Here is a 25,932-nt window from a genome sequence, read left to right on the forward strand (position 1 = left end):
ATATAACTCACACACATAACAGATAAGATAATATTACCACAAATAAACTAACAAATAATTCATTGCATATAGGAAATGTTAACAAGTAAAGAAGCTGCTGGCTGTTCATATGTGATAAGACCCGGGTGGTCGCAGGGAGTTAAATGGTCTTAACGCCCGGGGCACGAAGCTGTTCCCCATCCTTACAGTTCCTGCCCTGATGCTGTGGTACCTCCTGCCTAACAGGGGGGAGTCAAAGAGATTGTTGGATGGATCAGAGGAGTTTTCAGTGCTGGCAGGTCTGCTGTCAGGGAGGCTCCTGTTATCGCCTAGGCCATTTCATGCTGCTAATTGTACAAAATACAGTTTACAAGTTCAATGCCAATGTGACATCACACAGTAAAGGGTCACACAAGTTCACTGTAGCATTATACTACAGTGTTTGGGTGCTGAACCATGAGGGAAGTAATTTTAAGAAGGCTTTGAAGAGGAGAAAAGAGAATGCTGAAGAGATTTAAGCTGAGAATTTCGGGGAGATTAGAAATGATCAGGCGAAAAGGAAGACGACCTTAGGAGCTGTTGGGCAGATCAGAAAGAGGCCAGAGAGGGATTTGAACACAGGGTTGTTAACAAATGTAATGCCTTGGTTAAGGTTTGTGAGGTATTCTATTTTAGCAGTTTTCTGTAAAAGCAGTGTGACCTGCTGGTAAGAGTATTTTGGCTTCAGCTAAAGATGAGGAGCCATGTTGTCCAACTTAGGAATGCTGTGTCAGCCGACCAGATTGTGGGATGTGAGAGAGAGCTGTGGGGAAGAGTTTTTTTTGAAGGATAGTAGGCTTGTTTGGGGTCTTTTAGCAGGAGCTTTGTAGTGCGGCACAAGGGAAGATGCCACGGAATGCCATTGGAGGGAGGGTCCCCTTTGCAGGAAGTGCTTTGTTCAGATGACTGGCTCCAAGGAGAAAGGGCCAATAGTTCTGAGAGAGCCAGATCTTTCAAGATGGTCTTCGAGGGAAGTCTGGAATGTGGCAAGTGCTTTCACGCAGACCGTGGGTCCAGGCATGAAAAAGTGATACATCCCTGACTACTCCAGTATGAGCTCCAACGTTCTGTGCACATTGGGCTGGTTTAATTTTAATGGACCCTTTTATTTTCCTACAACTGTTTGTTAAAGTTGAAAATTTACTAAATGTATTTTTTAATAATTTTATGCTGGTGTACAATCTATCATTTCTGGGCTACCAGTATATGGGCAGTACTTACACAACGTTTGCCACAATCTGTGTTCCTTGATTGGAATATCCTAACTTTCCTGTTTGGTTGAATCCCAAACCATACCGAGCCTAGACGATATTGTGTATGAAAGGTGGCCTTCTCACCCCTGAGTTAGCTAACCAGCCAAGTTGGTGTACGAGCCCCATTGAGAACGTTACACAAACGTACATCACCAGATACAGGGAGGTGGTGAAAGGGACTTGGTATGAGTTGGGATGTGTTCAGCATAACTTACACAGCATGGTCGTTGGTAGTCTGTTCAGGAAAACATTGGATCATTGTGTCTGAAGGTAACAAAGACAGATGAGCTGACATGGGGACAGCCAACATGGAGGATGTCTCAAAAACTGCAAGCAATATAGTAACCTTGGTGATATTCTGGTAATTTCCAGAAAGATGGTGGCACATACAAATGCAACAGTCTCTTGGGGGCCAACCAAAGGTGCTTCTTTCTTTGCAAGATTATTTTTTTACGATCCAAAAACAATTCTACTTAAAGAACTTCAGGCACTGCAGGGCTACTCCATCAGTGAGCTGCGCGTTGATGTAGTAGCTGGACTGGTGTCAGCAGAGGAGCTGGCTGAGGTGTCAAAGGGGCTGGCTGGGATTTGGAGAAGGAAGTCGCTGAGGTGTCAAAGTGGCTGGCTGGGATTTGGAGCAGGAACTGGCTGTGGTATTGAAGGGGCTGACTGGGATTAGGAGAAGGAACTGGCTGAGGTGTCAAAGGGGCCGGCTGGGATTTGGAGAAGGAACTGGCTGAGGTGTCAAAGGGGCCGGCTGGGATTGGGAGAAGGAACTGGCTGAGGTGTCAAAGGGGCCGGCTGGGATTTGGAGAGGAACTAGCTGAGGTGTCAAAGGGGCCGGCTGTGATTTGGAGAGGAACTGGCTGAGGTGTCAAAGGGGCCGACTGGGATTTGGAGAAGGAGCTGGCTGAGGTGTCAAAGGGGCTGGCTGGGATTTGGAGAAGGAACTGGCTGTGATATTGAAGGGGCCGACTGGGATTTGGAGCAGGAACTGGCTGAGGTGTCAAAGGGGCCGGCTGGGATTTGGAGAAGGAACTGGCTGAGGAGTCAAAGGGGCCGGCTGGGATTTGGAGCGGGAACTGGCTGTGGTATTGAAGGGGCCGGCTGGGATTGGGAGAAGGAACTGGCTGAGGTGTCAAAGGGGCCGGCTGGGATTTGGAGAAGGAACTGGCTGAGGTATTGAAGGGGCCGGCTGGGATTTGGAGCAGGAACTGGCTGTGGTATTGAAGGGGCCGGCTGGGATTTGGAGAAGGAACTGGCTGTGGTATTGAAGGGGCCGGCTGGGATTTGGAGCAGGAACTAGCTGAGGAGTCAAAAGGGCCGGCTGGGATTTGGAGAAGGAACTGGCTGAGGAGTCAAAGGGGCCGGCTGGGATTTGGAATAGGAACTGGCTGAGGTATTGAAGGGGCCGGCTGGGATTGGGAGAAGGAGCTGGCTGAGGAGTCAAAGGGGCCGGCTGGGATTTGGAGAATCAGCTTGTCGGGCTATCGGGAGAGGAGATGGTTGGGATATCGGAGGAGCCCGCCAGGATGTTGGAGAAGCAAGTTTGCTGACCGTATTGTTGCCTGCTCCTCGGAAGCATTGATGTTGGTGCAGTATAACCATGGGAAATTGTCTTGCAATTGGGAGATTGTAAGGCTGTGGTGGACAGTGATAATGTAAGTTGCCGCAGGCCTGTTACCCTTGTCTGCTGAAGGGACAGAGAACCTGGGATCTATGTAGCCTTGGCTGTAGAGAGAACTAGGCCTCAAACCTTAGGCTTATCTGGTGCTGCAGACCAGTTGAGAGATGCGGAAGCACTACAGCATGGTGTCCGCGCTCGGCTAGGGCCTGGCCTTTCCAGTCAGTGCTGCCCTCCCATCTTCAAGCAGTGGAATGACAGGCCGGATTGCATGTGGATGTGCACTGCCGGGAGTCCATGCATCGATTGCCAGAAATTATCGCTCAGGGTCTCAGACTATATATGTTTTTTTTAAATTTTGAGTGAGTATGCTTCTTTGCTGGTTATTTTGAAGTTTGCTTGCTATTTTGAATGTGTAGCACCTTGGCCCCAGATGAACACTGTCTCATTCAGCTGTGTCTATGTACGGTTTCAATGATAATTAAACTTGATTTGATTTGATGATCAATATGGGATCAGAAGCTCTGCTTGGGATTAAAGTGAATACTAAGATTGGCCCTTGGAGAATTGTCAAAGAAGTGAATATCTCCCTGTGACCCTGAGAGTTTCACCTGGGTGCTCTAGTTTCCTCCCACAGTCCAAAGACATACCAGTTGGTAAGTTAATTAGTTATTGTAAATTTCCCTTTGATTAAGCTAAGGTTAACTAGATGGGTTGTTGTGCAGGAAGGGCCTGTTACGTGTCATGTCTCTAAATAAATTAATAAAATAAAAATAAATCAATTGTTAAAGCCAAATGAAAGTGAAGACAGGAAACTGCCATTCAAAGTCTCCATTTATTATGGAACTCTGTGAAGTGTTAACAATTGGCAGAGGGCTCAACTCACTCTGCCAACCTTTATTGGCACATGGTGCTGCACTACAGTGTAATAAGGGTGTGATTTACACCTCCCTCTTGCTTCATTCACAGATTTACAGGTGGATAAAGAATATTGCTGCTGAAAACCCTCAACTGGTCAGAAGAATGAGAATTGGTAGAAGTTCCCAAGGTCGGGCAATTTATGTCCTGAAGGTTGGTGAAGAGATAGAAACTTTTAATATACCCTGGTGGGAACAGTTCCCCAATGATAAACTAAAGGATGTCCAATCTGTTGAAATGGTCTGTTGGACTCAATATCTAATCCATCTGTTGTCAGTCACATCTCAACAGTGATCAGTTGTGCCTGAGGTGGGAACTGGAAAATCTCATCTTAGTAAGTTTACCTCCTGAGTTTGGAGTGTGGTTGGAAGAACACTGGTAATACAGGGGAAGTTGTCCTTGCTCTTGTCTTCCCTATTCCCTGTCTCCTTCATTACTATTAGTCACCATCTTGCTTCCCCCTATCATTCTCTTGCCTACCCAATCACTTTCATTGCATCACAGCTGATTTATTTTCCCTCTCAACCCCATTCTCCTGCTTCTCCCTGCACTCGTTGACACTTACTAATCAAGAACCTATCAATGTTTGCTTTAATAAAACCTAATTACTTAACCTCCAAAGTTGCCTTTGGCAATGAATTTCACAGATTCACAGCCCTCTGGCTGAAGAAATTCTTCCTCATCACTGTTCTAAATGGATGTTCCTCTATTTTGAGGCTGTGCCCTCAAGGTTCTAGACTCCCCCACTACAGAAATATTCGCTTCACATCCACTCTATCCAGACTTTTCAATATTTGATAAGTTTTTTTCAAAATGAGGTCCCTCCTCATTCTTCTAAACTCCAGTGAGTACAGGCTCTGAGCTGTCAAACGCTCCTCATACATATACCAACCTTTTTTCCATTCCTGGGATCATTCTCGCAAACCTCTTCTGAACTCTCTTCAATGCCAGAACATCCATTAGACAAGGGGCCCAAAACTGTTCATATTACCTCGTGTGGTTTGTCCAGTGCTTTATAAAGCTTCATCATTATGTTCTTGCTTTTGTAGTCTAGTCCTCTTGAAATGATGGCTACTGTCGACACAACCTGCAAATTAACCATTACAGATTCCCAAGTCCCTCTGCACCTCTGATTTTTTGAATTTTCTCTCCATTTACAATATAGTCCATACTTTTATTCCTTCTGCTGAAGTGCATGACCATGCACTTCCCTACACTAAATTCCATCTGCCGCTTCTTTGCCCATTCTTCCAATCTGTCTAATTCCTTCTGCAGATAGACTTCTACCTGCCCCTGCACCTATCTTCGTATTGTCCACAATCTTGGCCACAAAGCTATCAATTCCATCATCCAAATCACTACATACAACATGAAAATAAGCAGTCCCAGCACCGGCTCCTGTGACACACCACTAGTCAGGCAGCCAATCAGAAACAGCCCCTTTTATTCCCATTTTTTTGCTTCCTGCCAATCAGCCAATCCTCTATCCATGCTAGTACCTTTCCTGTAATACCATGGACACTTATTTTGTTTAGCAGCCTCATGTATAGCACCTTGTCAAAGGCATTCTGAAAATCCAAATAAACAACATTCACTGACACTCCTGTCCTGCCTGTTATTTCTTCAAAGAATTCCAACAGATTTGTCAGGCAAGATTTTCCCTTTAGAAAACCAATACTGATTTTTGGCCTATTTTATCATGTGCCTCCAAGTACCCCAAAACTTTATCCTTAATAATAGACTCCAACATCTTTCCAACCACTGAAGTCAGGTTAATTGGCCTATAATTTTCTTTCTTATGCCTTCCTCCCTTCTTAAAGAGTGCAATGACATTTACACAAAATAATCTGCAGATGCTGGGGTCAAAGCAACACTCACAATACGCTGGAGGAACTCAGCAGGTCGGGCAGCATCCATGGAAAAGGTTGGTTGACATTTCAGGCCAGAACCCTTCATCAGGACTTTTTCCCAATCCTTTAAGGCCATTCCAGGAGCTAGTGATTCTTGAAACATCATTACTAATGCCTCCACAATCTCTTCAGCTACTTACTTTGGAACCCTGGGGTGCAGTCCATCTGGTCCAGATGACTTATCTACCTTCAGTCTTTTCAACTTCCCAAGCACCTTCTCCTCAGAAATAGCAATGACTCTCATGTCTTCCCACTGACACGGTCACATTTCTGGCATTCTGCTAGTGTCTTCCACAGCGAAGCCTGACACAAAGTTCTTAAGTTTCTTTGTCCCCCTTTACTACCTCTCCATCATCATTTTCCAGCAGTCTGATACATTCTCTTCCCTCTTTTACTCCTTATATATCTGAAAAATTCTTTTTGTATCCTCTTGTTATTGACTAGCTTACCTTCATATTTCATCTTTTCTCTTTATAACCTTGTTTTTTTAAATCTTCCCAGTCCTCTAATTTCCCACTAATTTTTGCTATATTATATTCCCTCTCTTTTGCTTTTAAGCTGTCTTTGACTTCTTTGGTCAGCCATAGTTGCCTCATCCTCCCTTTAGAATACATATACATCTTTGCGATGCATCTTTACTGTGCCTTCTGAAATTCCCCCAGAAACAACAGCCATTGCTGCTCTGCCATTATCCCTGCTTGTCACAATGAAGGGCATTGGGAGCGAGGGTGGACCCAAATGCAAGACACAGACACTGAAGTACAAGGAACAGGACTTGACTAGAGTAGGGACGTGACAGGATGCAGACAAGGAGCAGGGACCAGAAAGCAGACTTGGGCTTGGACCTCAAGCCAGAGACCAGACAAGGACCCAGAACTTGGGTCTTGCCTCAGGCTCGGGCCTCAGAACCAGGCAAGGACATGACACAACTACAGGACAGGAGGCTGGGGTCTTGGGCCTTGAGCCTTGAGCTTGGCTGCAGGCTGCAAGCTAGGGTTTTGGAACGCAGAGGCTGATAACTTGGAGGCTGGAGCTCAGAGACAGACTGGGAACTGTACATCAACAGAGAGCCAGGACTTATCCTTCAAAAAGCCAGGACTCATCTCTAACTCAACACTAACACAAGACTGGACAGTACATAGACATAGAGCCAGGACTTATCCATAGACAAGCCAGGACTCAACTTTATCTCCACAGCAAGGTGGGACAGGTCCACCTGTTGGGTAACAGAGGCAAGGACAAGACAGATCACCCCCACAGAGCATCAGGGAAGTTCCGAGTCACAGTTCAGCCAGCAACCTCAGCTGGCTACAGAAACAGCCAGATCCCTACCTAGCTCAGAGTAGCTGACAGCCACTCAGCTGGCCTAGGAAACAGCCAAATCCATACTGCAAAGACAGCTCCAACTACTGACAGCAAGGCTCCATGAAGAGATGGCTCTCCAACACAACCTAAAGATGACAAGTGGCTACTCTAGCCTTCCACTGGCAGGTTGCTCACAGGGGATCTTGATAAGGCAAACCAGCCACCCACACTCAACCCCAAGGCTACTTATATTCCAAGCCCCAAGATGGGAATCAGGTGCCTATGATTAACTCAATCAAAACAAGGGACAGCTAGAAGACCCGGAGAACTGAGTCCACGGACCAGACCGTGAACCGGAATGCTGACTTCACAGACCGGACCATGACACAGCTAGTCTTCCCTTCCAATGAACCTTGGTCACCTCCTCTCTCATGCTTCTGCAATTCACTTTACTCTGCCATAATACTGTTACAATAGACAATAGGTGCAAGAGTAGGCCATTCAGCCCTTTGAGCCAGCACTGCTATTCACTGTGATCATGGTTGATCATCCACAATCAGTACCCTGTTCCTGCCTCCTCACCATATCCCTTCACTCTGCTATCTTTAAGAGCTCTATCTAACACTTCCTTGAAAGAATCCAGAGAATTGGCCTCCACTGCCTTCTGAGGCAGAGCATTCCACAGATCCACAACCCTCTGTGTGAAAAAATTTTTCCTCAACTCCATTCTAAATGGTCTACCCCTTATTCTTAAACTGTGGCCTCTGGTTCTAAACTCCCCAACATCAGAAACATGTTTCCTGCCTCTAGCGTGCCCAATCCCTTAATAATCTTATATGTTTCAATCAGATCCCCTCTTATCCTTGTAAATTCCAGTGTATACAAGCCCAGTCGCTCCAATCTTTCAACATATGACATTCCCACCATCCCTGGAATTAACCCAGTGAACCTAAGCTGCACTTCCCCCATAGCAAGAATGTCCTTCCTCAAATTTGGAGACCAAAACTGCACACAATACTCCAGGTGGGGTCTCACCAGGGCCTTGTAAAACTGCAGAAGGACCTCTTTGCTCCTATACTCAATTCCCCTTGTTATGAAGGCCAACATGGCATTAGCTTTCTTCACTGCCTGCTGTACCTGTATGCTTACTTTCAGTGACTGATGAACAAGGACACCCAGATCTCGTTGTACTTCCCCTTTTCCTAACTTGAAACCATTCAGAGAGTAATCTGCCTTCCTGTTCTTGCCACCAAAGTGGATAACCTCACATTTATCCACATTAAATTGTATCTGCCCACTCACCCGACCTGTCCAAGTTACCCTGCATTCTCATAACATCCTCCTCATATTTCATACTGTCACCCAGCTTTGTGTCATCTGCATCTAATTTTACATCTAATTTTAGCTTCTTCATGTCAAACTTCAGGGTGAATTCTGTATTATGATTACTGCCTCCGAAGAGTTCCTTTAACTTAAGCTTCCTAATCAAATCTTGGTCATTACATAACACCCAATCTAGAATTGCCAGTTCCATAGTGGGCTAAACCATAGGCGGCACTAAGAAGTCATCTTATAGGCATTCTACAAATTCCCTCTTTTGGGATCCAGCACCAACCTGATTTTCCCAATCTACCTGCATATTGAAATCCCCAATGATTATCACAACATTGCCCTTTTTTACATGCCTTTTCTATTTCCTGTTGTAATTTGTATCCCACATCCTGGCTGCTGTTCAGAGGCCTGTATATAACTCCTATTAGGCTATTTTTACCCTTTCAACATTTTAACTCTACCTACAAGGATTCTACACCTTCTGATCCTATGTCACCTCTTTCTAAGGATTTGATTTCATTTTTTGACTAATAGTCCCACCCCACCCCCTCTGCCTACCTGCCTGTCCTTTCACTACAATGTGTATCCTTGAATGTTGAGCTCCCAACTATGATCTTCTTTCAGCCATGACTCAGAGATGGCCATATCATACCTGCCAATCTCTAACTGCACGACAAGAACATTTATCTTATTTCATACACTGTGTGCGTTCAAACACAAACACTTTCAGTCCTGTATTCATCGCTTCTTTTTTGCTTTTGACCCCATGTTACACTTCAACTCATCCCAGCAACTGCAATTGTGATCTATCATCTGCATGTCCTTCCTCACGTTCTCACCACACACTGCATCCAGTTGTACACCTACTGCCCCATCATTCCAGTTGCCATCCCCTTGCCAAATTAGTTTAAACCCTCATTCATAACAGCTATAGCAAACCTGCTAGCAAAGATATTGGTCCCCTTCGGGTTCAGGTGTAACCCATCCTTTTTGTACAGGCCATACCTTCCCCAGAAGAGATCCCAATGATCCAGAAATCTGAAACCACGTCCCCTGCACCAATTCTTCAGCCGTGTATTCCTCTGCCGAATTATTCTGTTCTTGCTGTCACTGGCATGTGGCACATACAGTCCCGCTTTGCAGCTTTCTGCCTACCTCCCTAAATTCTCTCTTCAGGATCTCCTCCCTCTTCCTACCTATGTCATTGGTACTTTCACCCTCCCCCTTTCGATTGCTGTGGACCTGGGCCGGCTGGTGGCACAACGGCATCAGCACCGGACCCGGGAGTGGAGGTTCCTGGGTTTGAAACCACTCGAAACCGCTCCCGAGTACGCTTTCCATCCGTGTCAGGTTGAGTGTCGAGATCACAACTCGACCTCGTAAAATAAAAAGGAAAAATACTGCGAAAATGTCTGTGTGGGGCTCTCTCTCTCTCACTCCGCACCTTGTAAAAAGCCATGAAAAGTCCATCATCACGGACACGCAGACACACAGACTTGGATGCACACAAGCACACGCCGAAAAAAAATGTTGTGGACCCGATCCGAGCCATCCCTGGCCCGGTACCTGGAGGGCAACATACCATCTGGGAGTCTCGTTCACATCCACATAACCTGCTGTCTGCTCCACTAATTATGGAATCCCCTATCACTACTCCACTCCTTTTCTCCCTCCTTCCCTTGTGAGCCACAGGTCTAGACTCAGTGCCTGTGTGGCTTACGCCTGCGAGGTCATTTCCCCCCCCCCCACCCCCCGACAGTATCCAAAGTGGTATGCAAAGGGGAATGGGCACAGGGGTACTCCACACTGGCTACCTATTCCCTTTCCCTGTCCTGACAGTCACCCAGGAACCTGCCTGTAGCTCCTACCTATCAGCTCCCCATTCTCCTGTATGAGCCAGAAGTCATCGAGCTGCAGTTCCATTTCCTTGACACAATCTCTAAGGAGCTGCAGCTGGATGCTCACTGTGAAGATGTAGTTATCAGGGAGACCGGAGGTCTTCCAATTTCCCGCATCTCACATAAGGAATATACCGCCACCTCCAGAACCATTCTCAGTGCGCTAACTATGTACTCACAGGAAAAAAACTTACTAGGAACTTTCTTACTTATTTACTTACTTTATGCTTTTGCCTCTGCTTGCAGAAACCTGTTCTCACCTAAACCTGTTGAGCCAAAGCCTGAGCAATGTAACAATGCCCCACTCCAACAATGGCCACACCACTTACACCTCCTTTCTTTTTATTGGCCCCACGCTGATTGCCAGCTGCTGAGAAAAAAGCCAAAAAGCACCCAACTAGATTGGAAGTTTCTGGTACTTTCAGTTTGCCATAGTTTTCATAAACTGTTCATCTCAGAGATACAAGTTCCCAAAGTCTGATGGAACAATTGCAGAATGAGAACTAAAGTCTTGTTCAATTGGTTCAATTGAATATCAGAGAATGTATACAGTATACAACCTGAAATTCTTACTCTTCTCAGACATCTATAAAACAAGAAACCCCATAGAATGAATGATAGAAACATCAGAACTCTGAAGCCCCTCCTCCCCCTTCGTTCACACAAGTAGCAGCAGAAGCATTGACCCTCCACATCCCCCCCTCCCACTCACACCAGCAGAAGCACTGACCTCCCACCAGGCAAGCAATATCAAAAGCCTCCCCCCCCCCCCCCACAAAAAGCCTTGATCTAGAGTCCATCAGAAACGACAGCCTATAACCCAGCACGGCACTGTCTCAGACAGGCTCACTCTTTCTCCATTGAGGGAGAGAGAGAGGTCACTCCTACAACAAGAGTAAAGAGTAAAGGCTGTTCTGATGTTACAGTTGGAATTGTTTTTACTTGGTATTTTCAGTGATTTCCCTGTACTGAACCATTGTCCCTTTCTCCGGTTGCACTTACACATTATTCAGTCTTGTTCTGTTTTTCTCATTGGGACAGTTTAGTACAGGACATGGGCATCCTGCCGTGTGGATTGATGGTGGTATTCATGGCCGTGAGTGGATAGCACCTGCTGTTGCAATATGGATGGCAAAGAAGGTAAGAATATTTCGCTCATTTTGTCATGATGGCTTGACGTTTAACTTACCCCCATTCCCACTGGTAAATGTGAGTAAAACCCTATGGCTTAAAGCAAAGAAGGAGGCCATTCTTGAGACCTGAAACATCTGTTCATTTCATTGATGGTGCCTGACCTGCTGGGTTCCTCCAGCATTTTGTTTGTGTTTCATTATTTTAATTCTCTGAATTTTCTTGTAACCCAGAAAGAAGTTTGATCTACAGAAAGTGGTAGACTCACTAAACCTTTCAGTGAACCAAACTCAGACATTGTGTGTGAACCATCAGGTATCTGAATGTGTACTTGCTGCTTTTATGCCACCAGATAACCACTGACTATGGCAACAACACTTCCTTTACATCACTGCTGAATAAAATAGATATCTTCATGGTGATCATGGCAAACCCTGATGGCTACGTTTATAGCCAAACTAAGGTATGTAGACAAAGATTGAGACAGTACCATTTCATTGAGTTGTGCAGCACGAATTGGGCCCCTGTGGCCAACGTCTTCCATACTGACTGTGATGCCTGTACTAACCCCATTTACCCACACTAGAGACATATGCCTTTATGCTCTTCCTATCCAAGTATCTGTCCAAATGCCTCTTAAACACCATAATTGTATCTGCCTTCACCACCTCTTTGGTAGCTAGTTCCATATAACCACCACCCTGTGTGGAAAATTCACCCTTTAGATTTCCTCTCACCTTAAACCTGTGCCTTCTAGATCTAGACTCACCTGCCCTTGGAAAAAAGATTCTTCTTATCTATGTATGCCCTCAAAACTTGAGTGACCACAACATGGTTATCTCTTAGCCTCCTGAGAATAAACCCAGTCTATCCAGTTTCTTCTTCTAAATACAGCCCTCCATTCTGAGCAACATCCTGGTGAATCTCTTCTGCAATCTTCCTATTATCGCCCTATCCTTCCTGTCGCGTGGCAATCAGTAAACAGTACACAATACTCTTAAGTGTGGTCTCACCCATGCTACAATATGACATCCCAATGTTCATACTCAATGCCTTGGAATACGAAGGCAAACATACCAAATGACCTCTCCACTACCCAATCCACCTGTGTTGCCATTTTTAGAGTTATGGAATTGCACCTATATTAACATACCTAATATCCCTACCATTTACTCTTTATATCCGAACAGAATTTGACTGAGTTTGAATTCAGTTTTAGAATCAGAATCAGGTTTAATATCACCGGCATATGTCATGGAATTTATTGTCTGCGGCAACAGTACATTGCAATACATAATAGGAAAAACATGAATTACAGTAAGTACATATTAAATAGTTTAAGCAAGCAATGCAAAAATTGGAATTTTAAAAAGTAACAAGGTAGTGTTCATGGTACGATGTCCATTCAGAAATTGGATATAAGAGGGGAAGAAGCTGTTCCTGAATCATTGAGTGTGTGCCTTCAGACTTCTGTACCTCCTTCTTGATGGTAGCAATGAGAACAAGGCATGACCTGGGTGATGGGGGTCCTGAATGACGGATGCCACCTTTGGGGCGTCGCTCCTTGAAGATGTCCTGGATACTGTGGAGGCCAGTGCCCATGATGGAGCTGACTAAGTTTACAGCGAGAGCGAGAGCAAGAGACCTCAGCAAGCTAATTGTTAAATACTACATTGACATTTAATCAGAAAGTTTGTTGACCTTTAAACGGTACACTAATCATTTCACTGATGGAATGTTCTGCACCTTAACCTGTGATATTTACTGTTAAGTTCCGAGTGAGCTAATCCCAACATTTTGTAACTGCAGAATCGAATGTGGCGGAAGACCATGTCGAAGAGTCCTGGAACACATTGTTTTGGAGTTGATCCAAACAGGAATTTTGATGCAAACTTTGGAGGTAGGAAATATTCTGATTTTGGTATATTATTTGCATAATGTTCCATGACTGCTATATTAAAAAAGTCAATCCAATGAGTTTCCTTTCAGTTCACAGTATGATGAACAGGCTGATCACTGAATGATAGAACGGCTGAACAGCTTGGTGGGACTCGGATGGCAAACACACACACAAGCATCAGTTGGGCATTGCAGCTTGTTGGGTGACCTTTACTCTTGAGTGTGGAGACAATGTAGTTGGATAGACTCACATGTATCATACTGATTAGTCTCATTCCATTCGGAAGCTTGTTGGAGGCAAGATGAAGCATTGCAAGGAGGAAGACTGAGAAGATTGCTAAGACAACGTCGCAGCCATACTTTGCACAGATCTGCAGCAAATAGATTTATTTATAATTACAACTTGGGTGTCATTATAGAGCGAAAGTAGAGTGCAGATAAATTTATGAGGGCAGTTGTAGTTTCTCTTAATTGATAGAATCAAACTATTCTGGTCAAATAAGGGAATGTCACGTACCCCGTGACAGGTTAAAGAACCAGCAGAGATGGAAAACACTTTGGAGTCTGGTATTGCTATTAACTAAATATTTATTAGTAACTATGCAATACAGTAATATAAATGTAGATAAATCAAACAGGTTAGCAATGATTATATATCAGTAAGTGTGGAAGGGGCGAGAGGGGTGTCCTTGGGAAAGTATAAACAAACTGAGCAGTCTTTGTCTCTCTTAAAAAATGAGATATTGGTGTTAAATACCTCTGTTTAAAAAAAAAGCAGTTCATAGGGGTAATTCAGGACCCCATTGCACCCCCTTCCTTCGGAAAAAAAATTGAAGGTGACATTTTTGGTTTAACTGGAAAGTTCAGAGTTGAAAACAATACATATACAATCATCAGATGACAGAGCAAAATGTGTACAATTTCCAACTTAACATCTGGATAAACAATCAGCTATAATATTGTTGGTATCTTTCACATGTTTGATTTTTCTTTCTTTTAAATCTTTTTATTGTTATATACAGGAAAAATAACATGAATACATCAAAGTAACAAACTTACAATGCCTCAAAAAAATTATCTTAAAGATTGAAAAAAAAATTGTGATAACAAAAAAAAACCCTACTATGCAGAAAAGAGAAAAAACCCGTTAGGTGTACAATCCCAGAGCCATGCATCACACAAAAAGCTTATAAAAATAAACATCAAACCGCCAGCAAGGAAGTATACTAAGATAATTTACAATTAGATCGTGGAAAAATTATATCAATTAACTCAAATGATAATAATGAGCAAATGAGCCCCATCTTCTCTCAAAATCAAATAAAGGTTCAAAGGTTCGACTTTAAATTTTCTCCAAACTAAGACATAGCCTCACTTGAGAGAACCATTGTGACAAAGTGGGAGCTGATGTATCCTTCCACTTCAACAAAATGGCCCTCTAGCTATCAATGTAACAAATGCAATAACATGTTGGTCAGACACAGAAATACCATGAATATTTTGAGGAACTATTCCAAAGAGCACAGTTAACTTATTAGGTTGTAAATTAATTTTAAGTGCTTTTGAAATTGTTGAGAAAACCAACTTCCAGAACTGTTCCAATATAGAACAAGACCAAAACATGTGTGTCAGTGTAGCTATCTCAGTTTTACATCTATCACAATGACCATCAACATTAGAAAAGATTTTAGAAAGTCTCTCCTTTGTCAAATGATAACAATGTACAATTTTAAATTGAATCAATGAATGGCTAGCACAAATTGAAGAAAAGTTAACCAACTTCAATATCCGCATCCAATCCTCTGTCATAAAAGTCAAATTAAGTTCCTTTTCCTAATCCTGTTTAATCTTAGATAAGGATGCTTATCCCATTGTAATATTATAAATTCTTCCAGTAGAACCCTTAATCAAATGATTCATACTCATAATAACATCTAACAGGTCAGCCTCCAATATGCAAGGAAAATTACTTAAATATTTTTGTAAAAAATGTCTAACTTGAAGGTATGAAAGTGTGAGTATGAAAGAGAAAATTTATCAATTAGTTGTTCAAAAGACATCAATCTATCTTCTTTAAATAAATCCAAAAAAGAATACCTTTATTTTTCCAAAGTAAAAAACTTGGATCACTCAAAGAAGACTTAAAAAAGTAATTTCAGTAAGTTAAACTACAAAGTTTAAATTTTTAAGATTAAAAAAATTGCAGAACTGGAGCCAAATTTGTAAAGAATACTTAATCACAGGATATAGGTTTAAATTAACAACTTTACCTAATTTCATAGGTAAAGGAGCTCCCAATAACGAGGTTAAGTAAAACTGTTTTACAACTTTCAGTTCCAGGTCTACCCAAAGTGGCCGATCACTCTTATCAACCCAGTATAACCAAAAAGACATATCGCACATTAACAGCCCAATAATACATTCTAAAATTAGGCAAAGCTAGACCTCAATCCTTTTTCAATTTTTCTAAATGACATTTTCTAATTCTTGGTCTTTTAATATTCCAAATAAAAGATAAAATAATAGAATCAATCGGATCAAAAAACTTCCTAGTCAAAAAAACAGGAATATTCTGAAATAAATATAAAAATTTCAGTAAAATCATCATTATGAATATGACCAACAAGTGAAAATGTAGGTGGACTCCATCTACTAAATAAGTACTTCATAGAGTCTACTAAGGGAACAAAATTAGCTTTATAAAGATCCTTTTTTTTTAGTAATTATAATACCTAAATATCGAAAAGAGTCTGAAACTTTAAAAGGAGTAGAATCATTTAAAGGAGACAATTCACTTTTACTAAAATTTATATCCTGAAAAACCTCTAAATTCATTAATTTTAGCAAGGCAGGAATGGATTCATCAGGGTTAGATTTATAAACCAATAAATCATCAGCATAAAGAGAGACCTTATGCATGGTCTCATTCACAAAGATCCCATGGATATTTTTCACTTCACGAAGAGCAATAGCAAGGGGTTCTAATATTAAATTAAACAACAAAGGACTTAATGGACAGCCTTGCCTTGTCCCCCATGAAAGCTGAAAAAAGGAGACCTACGATTGTTAGTGACAACAGTAGCAATAGGGGCTTTATATATCATTTTAATCCAATTATTAAAATTAACAGCAAAGCCAAATTTCTCTAAAACATTGAATAAATATTTCCATTCTGCTCGGTCGAACGCTTTTTCAGCATCCAAAGATACAACACATTGTGGAGTTTCAGAAGAGGATGAATATATAATGTTAAATAGTCTCTGAACATTTGAAAAAGAATAGCGACCCTTTATAAAGCCTGTTTGATCTTTAAAAATAATTTTACCCAAAATATTCTCCAACCGATTGGCCATTATCTTTGACAAAATCTTAATGTCGACATTCCGTAATGAAATAGGTCTATATGAAGCACAGTCAGTAGGATTTTTATCATTTTTAATTAAAGAAATAGATGCCTCATAAAAAGTAGAGGGTAAGTCACCTTTCACAAAAGAATCCTGAAACATTTCCAACATATATGGAGAAAGCAACTTCCCAAATCTTTTATAAAATTCTTCAGGATAACCACCAAGTCCTAGGGACTTACCAGATTGCATTGAAAAAATAGCTTTATGAATTTCGGCTTCAGTAACTTGAGCATCGAGAGTTTTTTGATCCTCAGCCGAGATTTTAGAAAAAACAATCTTTCGTAAAAAAGCATTCATTTTAGAGGAATCTAACAGACATTGAGATTTATATAGCTCAGCATAAAAATCTTGAAAAATATTAATTTCTTCATATTCCTGAGCTAAGGTACCATCTTTCCTACAAATTTTCATGATTTGCCTTTTGGCTGCAGCCATTTTTAATTGAGATGCAAGCAGTTTATTATTTATATCTCCAGACATATAAAATTGGCTCTTTAATTTAAGCAAATAACCTTCAATGGGATGAGTTAATAACAGGTTATATTGTGATTGAAGTTCCACCCTTTGTTTAAATAAATCAGTATTGGGGGAAATCGCATAAATATTATCTAAATCTTTAATTTGTTTTGAAATTCTATCTAATTCTGCTTTAGTCTGTTTTTTTTTAAGTTTAGCTGAATAAGGAATAATTTGACCACATAAAAATGCTTTAAATGTATCCCATAACTAATTTAGACATACCCCCATATCATTAAAAAGAAAAAAACCTTTTATCTGGGTTTCAATGAAACTGAAAGTCAGTTTTGCAATAATGTCTGAGACATGCGCCAAGGTGGGCAGGCAAGAATGACATCATCAAATTCAAAAGACAAGCTCAGAGGTGCATGATCAGGTATAGCAATAGCAGTATATTCACAAGTTTTAATACTAGGCAAGAAGCAGGGATCGATTATAATATAATTGATCCTCGAATATTTTTTATAAACATAGAAGAGAGAATATTCTCTATTATCAGGATGAAGATACCTCAGCTATAATATTGTCAGTACCTTTCACATGCTTGATTTTTTAAGTCATTCTTGCAATATCAGACTCCAGTTTAATAACCTTCTATTCTTATCCTTTGTCTTAGTTAGAAACAGCAACGGATTATGATCCATGTAAACCACAAGGGGTCTCTGGGCAGGACAAACAGACCTCAAAATGTTGCAAGGCCAGAATAAGTGCTAGTAATTCTTTTTCAACAGTTGAATGATTTTTCTGGTGCACATTAAGTATCTTTGAGAAATAAGCTACTGGATGCTCAAGGTCATCCACACCCTTCTGTAATAGTACTGCCCCAGCAGCTTCGTCACTAGCGTCTGTTGCTATAGAAAATGGCTTGGAAAAAAATCAGGTGCTTTGAGCACAGGATGATTTTCAGACGTTTAAATGCCTCCTGGCAAAAGTCATTCCATACAAATCTTTCACTCTTCCCTAGGAGTTTTGTTAGGGGGAGTGATGTCAGCAAAGTTCTTACAAAACTTACAATAATATCCAACCATTCCTAATAACCTTCTCAAAGCTTTCTTGCCAATCAGAACAGGAACATCACAAATAGCTTGAACCTTGGCCTCTACAGGAGCCAGTTGGCCCTGGCCTACCACATAGCCCAGATATTTAATAGTAGCATGGCCAAACTCACTTTTAGCGAGGTTCACAGTAAGACTGGCCTTGGGAAGTCTGTCAAACAGTTTTGCTACCGCTGCAATATGCCCTTCCCATGTGTCATTCCAGACCACTAATTCATCGATATAAGCCCCTGTGTTTTCTAAACCTCTATTCACAGAATTGATCATTCTTTGAAATGTCCCTGGAACATTTTTCATCCCGAAGGGTAAAACACTGTATTCATACAACCCTGAAGGTGTGACAAACGCTGAGGTTTCTCTGGCCCTGTCGGTCAAAGGAACACACCAATATCCTTTTAACAGATCAATTTTTGCGAGGTACTTAGCCTTTCCCACTTTATCAATACAGTCATCTACTCTTGGGATAGGATAAGCATCTGCCTTGGTTATTGCATTTATTTTCCTGTAGTCAGTACAGAATCTCATGCTACCATCCGGCTTTGGGACAAGGATACAGGGCGACACCCAGTCTGAGGTAGATTGCCTAATGATACCGGTTGCTAGCATGTAGCTAATTTCTTTATCTCAAAGTTCATTCTACAAGGATGTTGTTTTATGGGCTGGGTTGAATTTATAATGACATCATGCACTGCACCTGTGCACCATCTTGGAATGTCAGGAAATGAATCTTTACGCTTGCTAATTAGTTCCTGCAATTGCTCTCTGTGCAGGCTCTAGATGACAAACCTTATCAGTGAGGTCTTTCAAAATAGTGGAATTCTCAAGTCTTGTTGATACAATATTCAGTTTGGTAAAATGATTTTGCCCCTCATTATCAAATTCCTCAGCCCCACTTGTTTTCATAACCATACTTATTGGTACCTTCTCAGAGTCATGATAAGGCTTCAGCATATTTACGTGTACTAATTGGGTCGCCTTCCTTCTGTCAGGAGTTTCGATAACATAATTCAAAGAATCAATTTTTTTTAATTAGGTGGTATGGTCCATGGAATTGTGCTTGGATGGGGTTGGTCACAAGAGGAAACAGGACCAGCACTTTATTTCCAACCTCAAACACCTGCTCCCTCGCTCTCTTATCAAACCATTGTTTCATTTTACTTCGGGAATTTTGCAGATTCTTCTTGGCAAGGTCACAAGCTTTGTTAAGTCTTTCACAGAATTTTAAAACATAATCTAACATGCTGACACACACTTTGGGGTTAGACCATTGCTCCCCGAGCAAGGTCAGAGGTTCTTTGGGCCTATGGCCAAAAATGAGCTCAAACGGGGTGAACCCCAGGGACTCTTGAATGGTGTCTCTCACAGCAAAAAGTAATAAGTGTATTCTTTCATCCCAGTCCCTGTCATTCTCATAACAGAAGGTTTTAATCATGGTCTTTAAAGTGGAATGAAACCGCTCCAAAGCCCCTTGAGACTCCGGGTGGTAGGCAGATGACACAATTTGTTTAGCCCCCAGCTCAAACTATTTGCTGGAATGTTCTTGAAGTAAAGTTACTACCCTGGTCAGATTGAATTTCTTTAGGTAAACCTACCATTGCAAAAAACTTGCTGAGTGCCTTTACCACAGTCTTGGCCTGGATGTTTCTGAGAGGCACAGCTTCAGGGAACCTAGATGCAGCACACATAATTGTTACCAAGTACCGATAACCAGCTGCAGTCTTTGGCAACGGGCCTACACAATCTATTATAACCCTAGAAAGAGGTTCACCAAAAGCAGGTATTGGCCGAAGTGGTGCCTTTGGGGTGACCTGGTTAGGTTTTCCCACCACCTGGCACGTATGACACCCTCTGCAGTAATTGACAATATCTTTCCTCATGTTAGGCCAATAAAATTCCCTCATAATCCTGTGCACTGTCTTCTTTACTCCAAAGTCTCCCCCTAAAGGCATCTTGTGGGCCAGGTTTAAAATTTCAGCCCTGTAAACCTTTGGGACCACCACTTGATGCACAATAGCCCAATCCTCTCTTGCAGGCACAGTGGCTGGTCTCCACTTCCTCATCAACACCCCACCTTTAAGGTAATATCCCACTCTTTCTGAATTTCATCCTCAGAGAGAGCTGTCTCTTTTAAAGCCATAATTTCAAGATCTTTATTCTGTTCCTCTACAAATTCCTTCCTTGATAAGGACAAGTCTTTCCCTTCCTCCTAGCTCTCTTCAGCCTTACTACCCTCTAAGTCCTGTTGGTATAGGGATGGTAGGAAAGTCTCCGATAAATCAACATTAGCATCAGCAGCCTTTCTGAACATGCTTTGGGTCACTGCACATGCAGGATACACATCAGCATCTATGGGCAGGTCCTCAGCAGCAGGCTTGCTTGTGAGCTGAACTGCTGGGTAAACATCTCCACCTGCAAAGTCATTACTGAGTAAGACATCAACATTGTCTATCGGTAGTTCAGATCGTACCCCTATTCTGCCTGGTCTGGATACCAAGTTGCATTCCAAAATTGTCTAATGCAAAGGCACGGCCTCAGTTCCCTTTCCAACGACTTTGATAATATTTAGTTCACCAGTCTCCGTCTCAGCACCAAATTCCAAAAAACTCTAATATCAGTGACTGAAGAGCTCCAGTATCTCTCTGGAACTGGAGTTGACCCCTCCACAGATACAAACCCATTTGAAATAAATCTCTTGAGTCCCTCTTGAACTCAGTGAGACCTGTCCTCCTTCAGAGGTGTTTTAACCTTCTGAACGCAGGCATTTGGGGTTTTTTCTTCCTCTTTTCCTTTTTCCCTTTTCATAGCAAAACAATTGGATGCCACATGACTAGGTTTCCCACAAAAGTAACACCTGAAACTGGGAAATTTTCCCCGACTGCTTTCCTTCCTCCTTACTTTTGTTGCTAGTCCCCGGCTTACTTTCTAGTTTAGCCAGTGGATTACCCGTATTACCCTTTTGAGAACTCCTATTCAGAACAAACCTGACCTTCTGGGTCAAGGCATCCTCGTCTACTAATCTAGCAGACTCTGACAGTGTTGCTGCCTCTCCCTCATCCAAATATGTCCTTATACCATCAGGGACGCAACCTTTAAACTGTTCAATCAATATCAACTCTTTCAGGTTGTCAATATCTTCACTTGCCCTTTTGAGGTACACCAGCAATCAAAGTACATCTGCATCTCACGGGAAACTAAATATGTGCGGTCCCAAGACTTCCTCAAATTTCAGAACCTTTGCCTGTATGCCTCGTAAACTTTAAGTATATCACCTTTCACTACATTATAATCATTTGCGTCTGCAACAGACAACGCCGAATACGCTCGTTGAGCCTTCCCCTTAATCACGCTTTGTAACAGAAAACCCCACTGATGTCTCGGCCAGTTCCAACTTATGGCCACTTTTTCAAAATGTAGGAAATACCCATCGACTTCTGTTTCCTCAAATGGAGGTACCAACTTAGTTCTTGGCTAATATTAAATGGTACAACCAGCTCCCCACTACAGCTTAACACTGAGACTCCTTGCTGCGCCATCTCCCTCTCAAACTGTTTGTCTTTCTGCCTCTTCTCTGTTCTTTTGCCTCTGCAGCCTCGAGATGTTTCAGTTGCAACTCATGCTGTCTTTTCCTCTCCTCAGCCTCCAGCCTGCATTGCTCCACCTGAAGCTAAATCTCAGCCTCAGTAAGTTTACCTCCAGCAAATAACTCTTAACACCTCCTCTCCAAACTTTCCCTTAGTTATACAAGGCTGGGCTATTACCATCTGCATCAGAGCTTTCCTCATTTTAGTGGTCACCTTTAGTCTTAACTTCTGAGGGATTGCCAACAGTACAACCCTCGTAGCATCATCCAATGCTTCAGGGGTTGGTTCCAACAGAAACTTCAAAACGCTAACATCCATTTCTGCTGAATTTCCACACAAGCAAATCAAAAGGGATTTTCCCCAATCAATTCAAACAAGCCTCCCACACAATTTGTTCATATCCCGGGTGAGCCCCCAATTTTGTCACGTACCCCGTGACGGGTTGAAGAATCAGCAGAAATGGAAAACACTTTGGAGTCTGGTATTGCTATTAACTAATATTTATTAGTAACTACACAGTACAGTAATATAAATGCAGATAAATCAAACAGGTTAGCAATGATTATAAGTAAGTGTGGAATATATATGAAAACCAAGCTTCTTCAAGTCTAGGGGTAAATAGATAGTCTTACTTTAATGAGTAAAGTTCAGTTCAGTTCATGGTATTGAGTGGAGCAGTGATGGAGAGAGAGGTTTGAGTCTTCAGGTGAGCTGACGCCGTCGATCTTCCCGTTGTCCTCTAAAATCCTTTAAAAGTCACCGACTGTGACCACAACAAAAGGGGACCGTTCTTCTGTGGTGGAGTTATCAACCCAGGCGAGGTTTGGACACACAAATAACTCTCCACCAGTCACACCTTCTCCACACTGCGAGAACCACTGATCGATCCGCCTGATCGATCCTCCAAAACCCACTTTTTCTGTGGGCACAACAAAGCTCATTCAGTGTCCAAAATCATGTCTCTCAGGTCTATCATCTGACTTTCTATTTATCTCACCGTACTGAGTACCAACTGTCTCTCAAATAACTCCTCCCTTCGCTGTCTGTGTAAGAATGTACAAGCAGGCAACATCCTTGGAGAAAGTATAAACAACCTGTGAGCAGTCTTCATTTCTCTCTTTTAAACAAGGTGGTTGTTAAATAACTCTCCTTTCAAAAGCACAGTTCATCGAGGCAGTCGAGCACAGTTCATCGGGGTATTTCAGGACCCCGTTGCAGGAATATCCAATGGTTGTTTAGTAGTTTATTTGACAGCACCAATAATGTGCGTTGTGCCTGTGGAAGGAGAGACCCCATCATGCAATATGAGGAGCAACTCCTGGGCTGCACGGAGAGTGTAGCCGAGGAGGAACCTGGCAATGTCCTTGCCTGTAGCAGACAACAGGTAGACCTATCTGCAATTATCATATTCCTGGGCATTCATAGTAAATACAAAAAAAAACACAAAAGTAAATGAAAAACTGTAACAACAAATACAAACAACTGGCCAATATGCAAAAGACAACAAATTCTGCAAATACAAAAAAATAAATAAATAAATATTGAGAACATGAGTTGTAGAGTCCTTGAAGGAGAGTCCATAGGTTGTGGGATCAGTTCAGTGTTGGAATGAGTGCAGTTATCCATTCTGGTTCAGGAATGTGACAGTTGTAGGGTAATAACTTTGCCTGAAACTTGCGGTGTGGGATACAAGGCTCCTGTATCTCCTTCCTGATGGCAGCAGTGAGAAAAGCTAACTACTCCAGTCTTGAATGTGAAAGGTTGGTTCAGTAAACATAGAGCAACATGAATAAAGGGCTGTTTTCCATTGGCAGGGAATGGCAGTAGCAGAGTTCCATGCTCAGAAAGTTATTGTGGGCCACATGCGCACTCGGAACCTGAGGTTAAGGCTATCGTTGATTTTATCAAGAAGCACGGCAATTTCGTAGCTTTCATCACACTGCACAGTTACTCTCAGCGCTTGATGTATCCGTATGGATATACACAGGATACGCCGGAAAACGTCGAAGAACTGGTATGATTCCTTTTCACAGTAGTTAAAGGGAGTTGGATTACTTTAAACCCCTCCTTTGATTTTTACTCAAAGCATTGATGCTTTGTACCCCAGTGCATTAGAGATTGCTTCATGAATCACAAGTTCAAGTTTATTGATATTCAAGCATAGGCAGGTATACTGGCAAACGAGACAATATTCCCCCATACCAAGGTGCACAACAGTACATACAATTCACACACAAAACACAAAGTGATATTATCATCAATGAATTAACAGATAATAAGATGTATTTGCAACAAAGTTAAAAAGTAAACAATATTACACTGCTGGTGCTTCAAACAGGATGAGACCTGGGTGGTGGAGGGGAGTTCAGGAGTCTTGTGGCCTGGGGAAGGAGCCATTTCCCATCCTAACATTTCTTGTCCTAATGCTACAGTACTTCTGCCTGATGGTGGTGGGAGGTGTGGGGGGGGGGGGTCAAAAAGTTTGTTGGTGCATTGTTCACACGAGTTCACTTGGCTTCATGTGAGATAATGCTCAGACATCTCCATAATCAGTGGGAGTTCCAAGGTGTCCCAGAAACTTCGTGTTGATCTGGTAACATTTGACTGTGCAAGTACCAACAAGTTCAGAAAGCCTGCAGGAAAGCAGAAACTTACCAGTTGATTGTCACAAGGGGTGGTGGACCCAAATGCAAGACACAGACACTGAAGAACTAGGAACAGGACAGGACTAGAGACTAAAGTTAGGGACGTGACTGGATGCAGACTAGGAGCTGGGACAAGAACAGACTTGGGCTAGGACATTGGCTAGGCAAGCAGGACCAGGACTAGGAACTGGGAACTCAGAGCCTGGGCTTGGACTCCAAGCTAGAGACTGGTCAAGGACCCAGAACCTGGGTCTTGACTCAGGCTCAGACTCCAGAACTAGGCAAAGACATGACATGGTCTTGGAAGACAGGACTAGTAGAGGCTACAGGACAAAATGAGAGACTCCTGGGCAGGACGAGGGAATTGCAGTACAGGACGAGAACACGAAGCCTTGGACTTGGTCAAAGGAGACAGGAATGCAGAGCCTTGGTCTTGGGAGACAGGAACACAGAACCTTAGTCAAGGGAGGACAGGAACACAGAGACATGGAACACAGAGCTGGGACCCCTCCTTGGGAACAGGACTTGAGGCCAGGGCTCTACACAGTCAGGACCCCTCCTAGGGAGCAGGACATAGGGCCAGGACACATACACAGAACACAGAGAGACAGTTCCCAACACAAAGTAGCAGCAACAGCCAGACCTACCTAGCAAAGGCATGAACACAGAGATAGTTCCCAACACAAGGTAGCAGCAAACAGCCAGACCTACCTAGCAAAGACATGAACACAGAGATAGTTCCCAACTCAAGGTAGCAGCAAACAGCCAGACCTACCTAGAAAAGGCATGGACACAGAGATAGTTCCCAACTCAAGGTAGCAGCAAACAGCCAAACTTACCTAGTGAAGGCATGGACACAGAGAGACAGTTCCAAACAATGACAGACAGTTTCTTATCCTGACACAGCAAGGCTCCAGTCTTGCTCCAACAGCTGAACTTGACAGCAGTGCAGGCAAAGGTTTCAGGCAAGACTTCAGGAGGAAGAGGCAGGAAAGGGATTCAGACAGGAACAACCCAGCAACTAAAGCTGCCTGTCTGTATCTTGTTTTACGGCGGTTGGCATCCAGCTTAATGGTGCATTACCGCCACCCTCTGCTCCAGAATGTGCACTAGACATACATTCTAAATCCCTTCACCCAATCTCACACACACACACACACACACAAACACCTACACTTCACCCTTCCATCTTTGACCATCCTAGTATCCTATTCCTGTTTATTCATCATATTCTATAAAAAACCCCTGTACCCCTTAAAAATGCTAAAGATACCCGGACTTGTGCTCTCTCACCTATGCCCAGCAACCCTTTTAATGTTAATTCCTGCATCCCCAACTCCCTTAATTTATTTCTCATCATCTCTCTCTGTATCCCATACTTCCTGCAACTCAGAACTACATGTTCTACTGACTCCTCTTCCTGACATTCCTCACACAATC

At 42.5% G+C, this 25,932-nt stretch overlaps 1 protein-coding gene across 4 annotated transcripts in view; it reads left to right on the forward strand.

Annotated features, from left to right (window-relative positions):
- LOC140186682 (carboxypeptidase A1-like) overlaps window positions 1–25,932 on the forward strand; it is a 64,132-nt gene that overhangs the window by 21,913 nt on the left and 16,287 nt on the right. For all 4 annotated transcript variants that reach the window (XM_072241145.1, XM_072241147.1, XM_072241146.1 and 1 more), the window contains exons 6-10: window positions 3,865–3,966; window positions 11,300–11,398; window positions 11,742–11,852; window positions 13,199–13,289; window positions 23,662–23,861. In XM_072241145.1, coding sequence (XP_072097246.1) covers window positions 3,865–3,966; window positions 11,300–11,398; window positions 11,742–11,852; window positions 13,199–13,289; window positions 23,662–23,861 — 603 coding nt within the window. The remainder of the gene's footprint in view (window positions 1–3,864; window positions 3,967–11,299; window positions 11,399–11,741; window positions 11,853–13,198; window positions 13,290–23,661; window positions 23,862–25,932) is intronic.

This window comes from Mobula birostris, chromosome 23 (genome assembly GCF_030028105.1).
Source record: "Mobula birostris isolate sMobBir1 chromosome 23, sMobBir1.hap1, whole genome shotgun sequence".
Classification (NCBI taxonomy): domain Eukaryota; kingdom Metazoa; phylum Chordata; class Chondrichthyes; order Myliobatiformes; family Myliobatidae; genus Mobula; species Mobula birostris.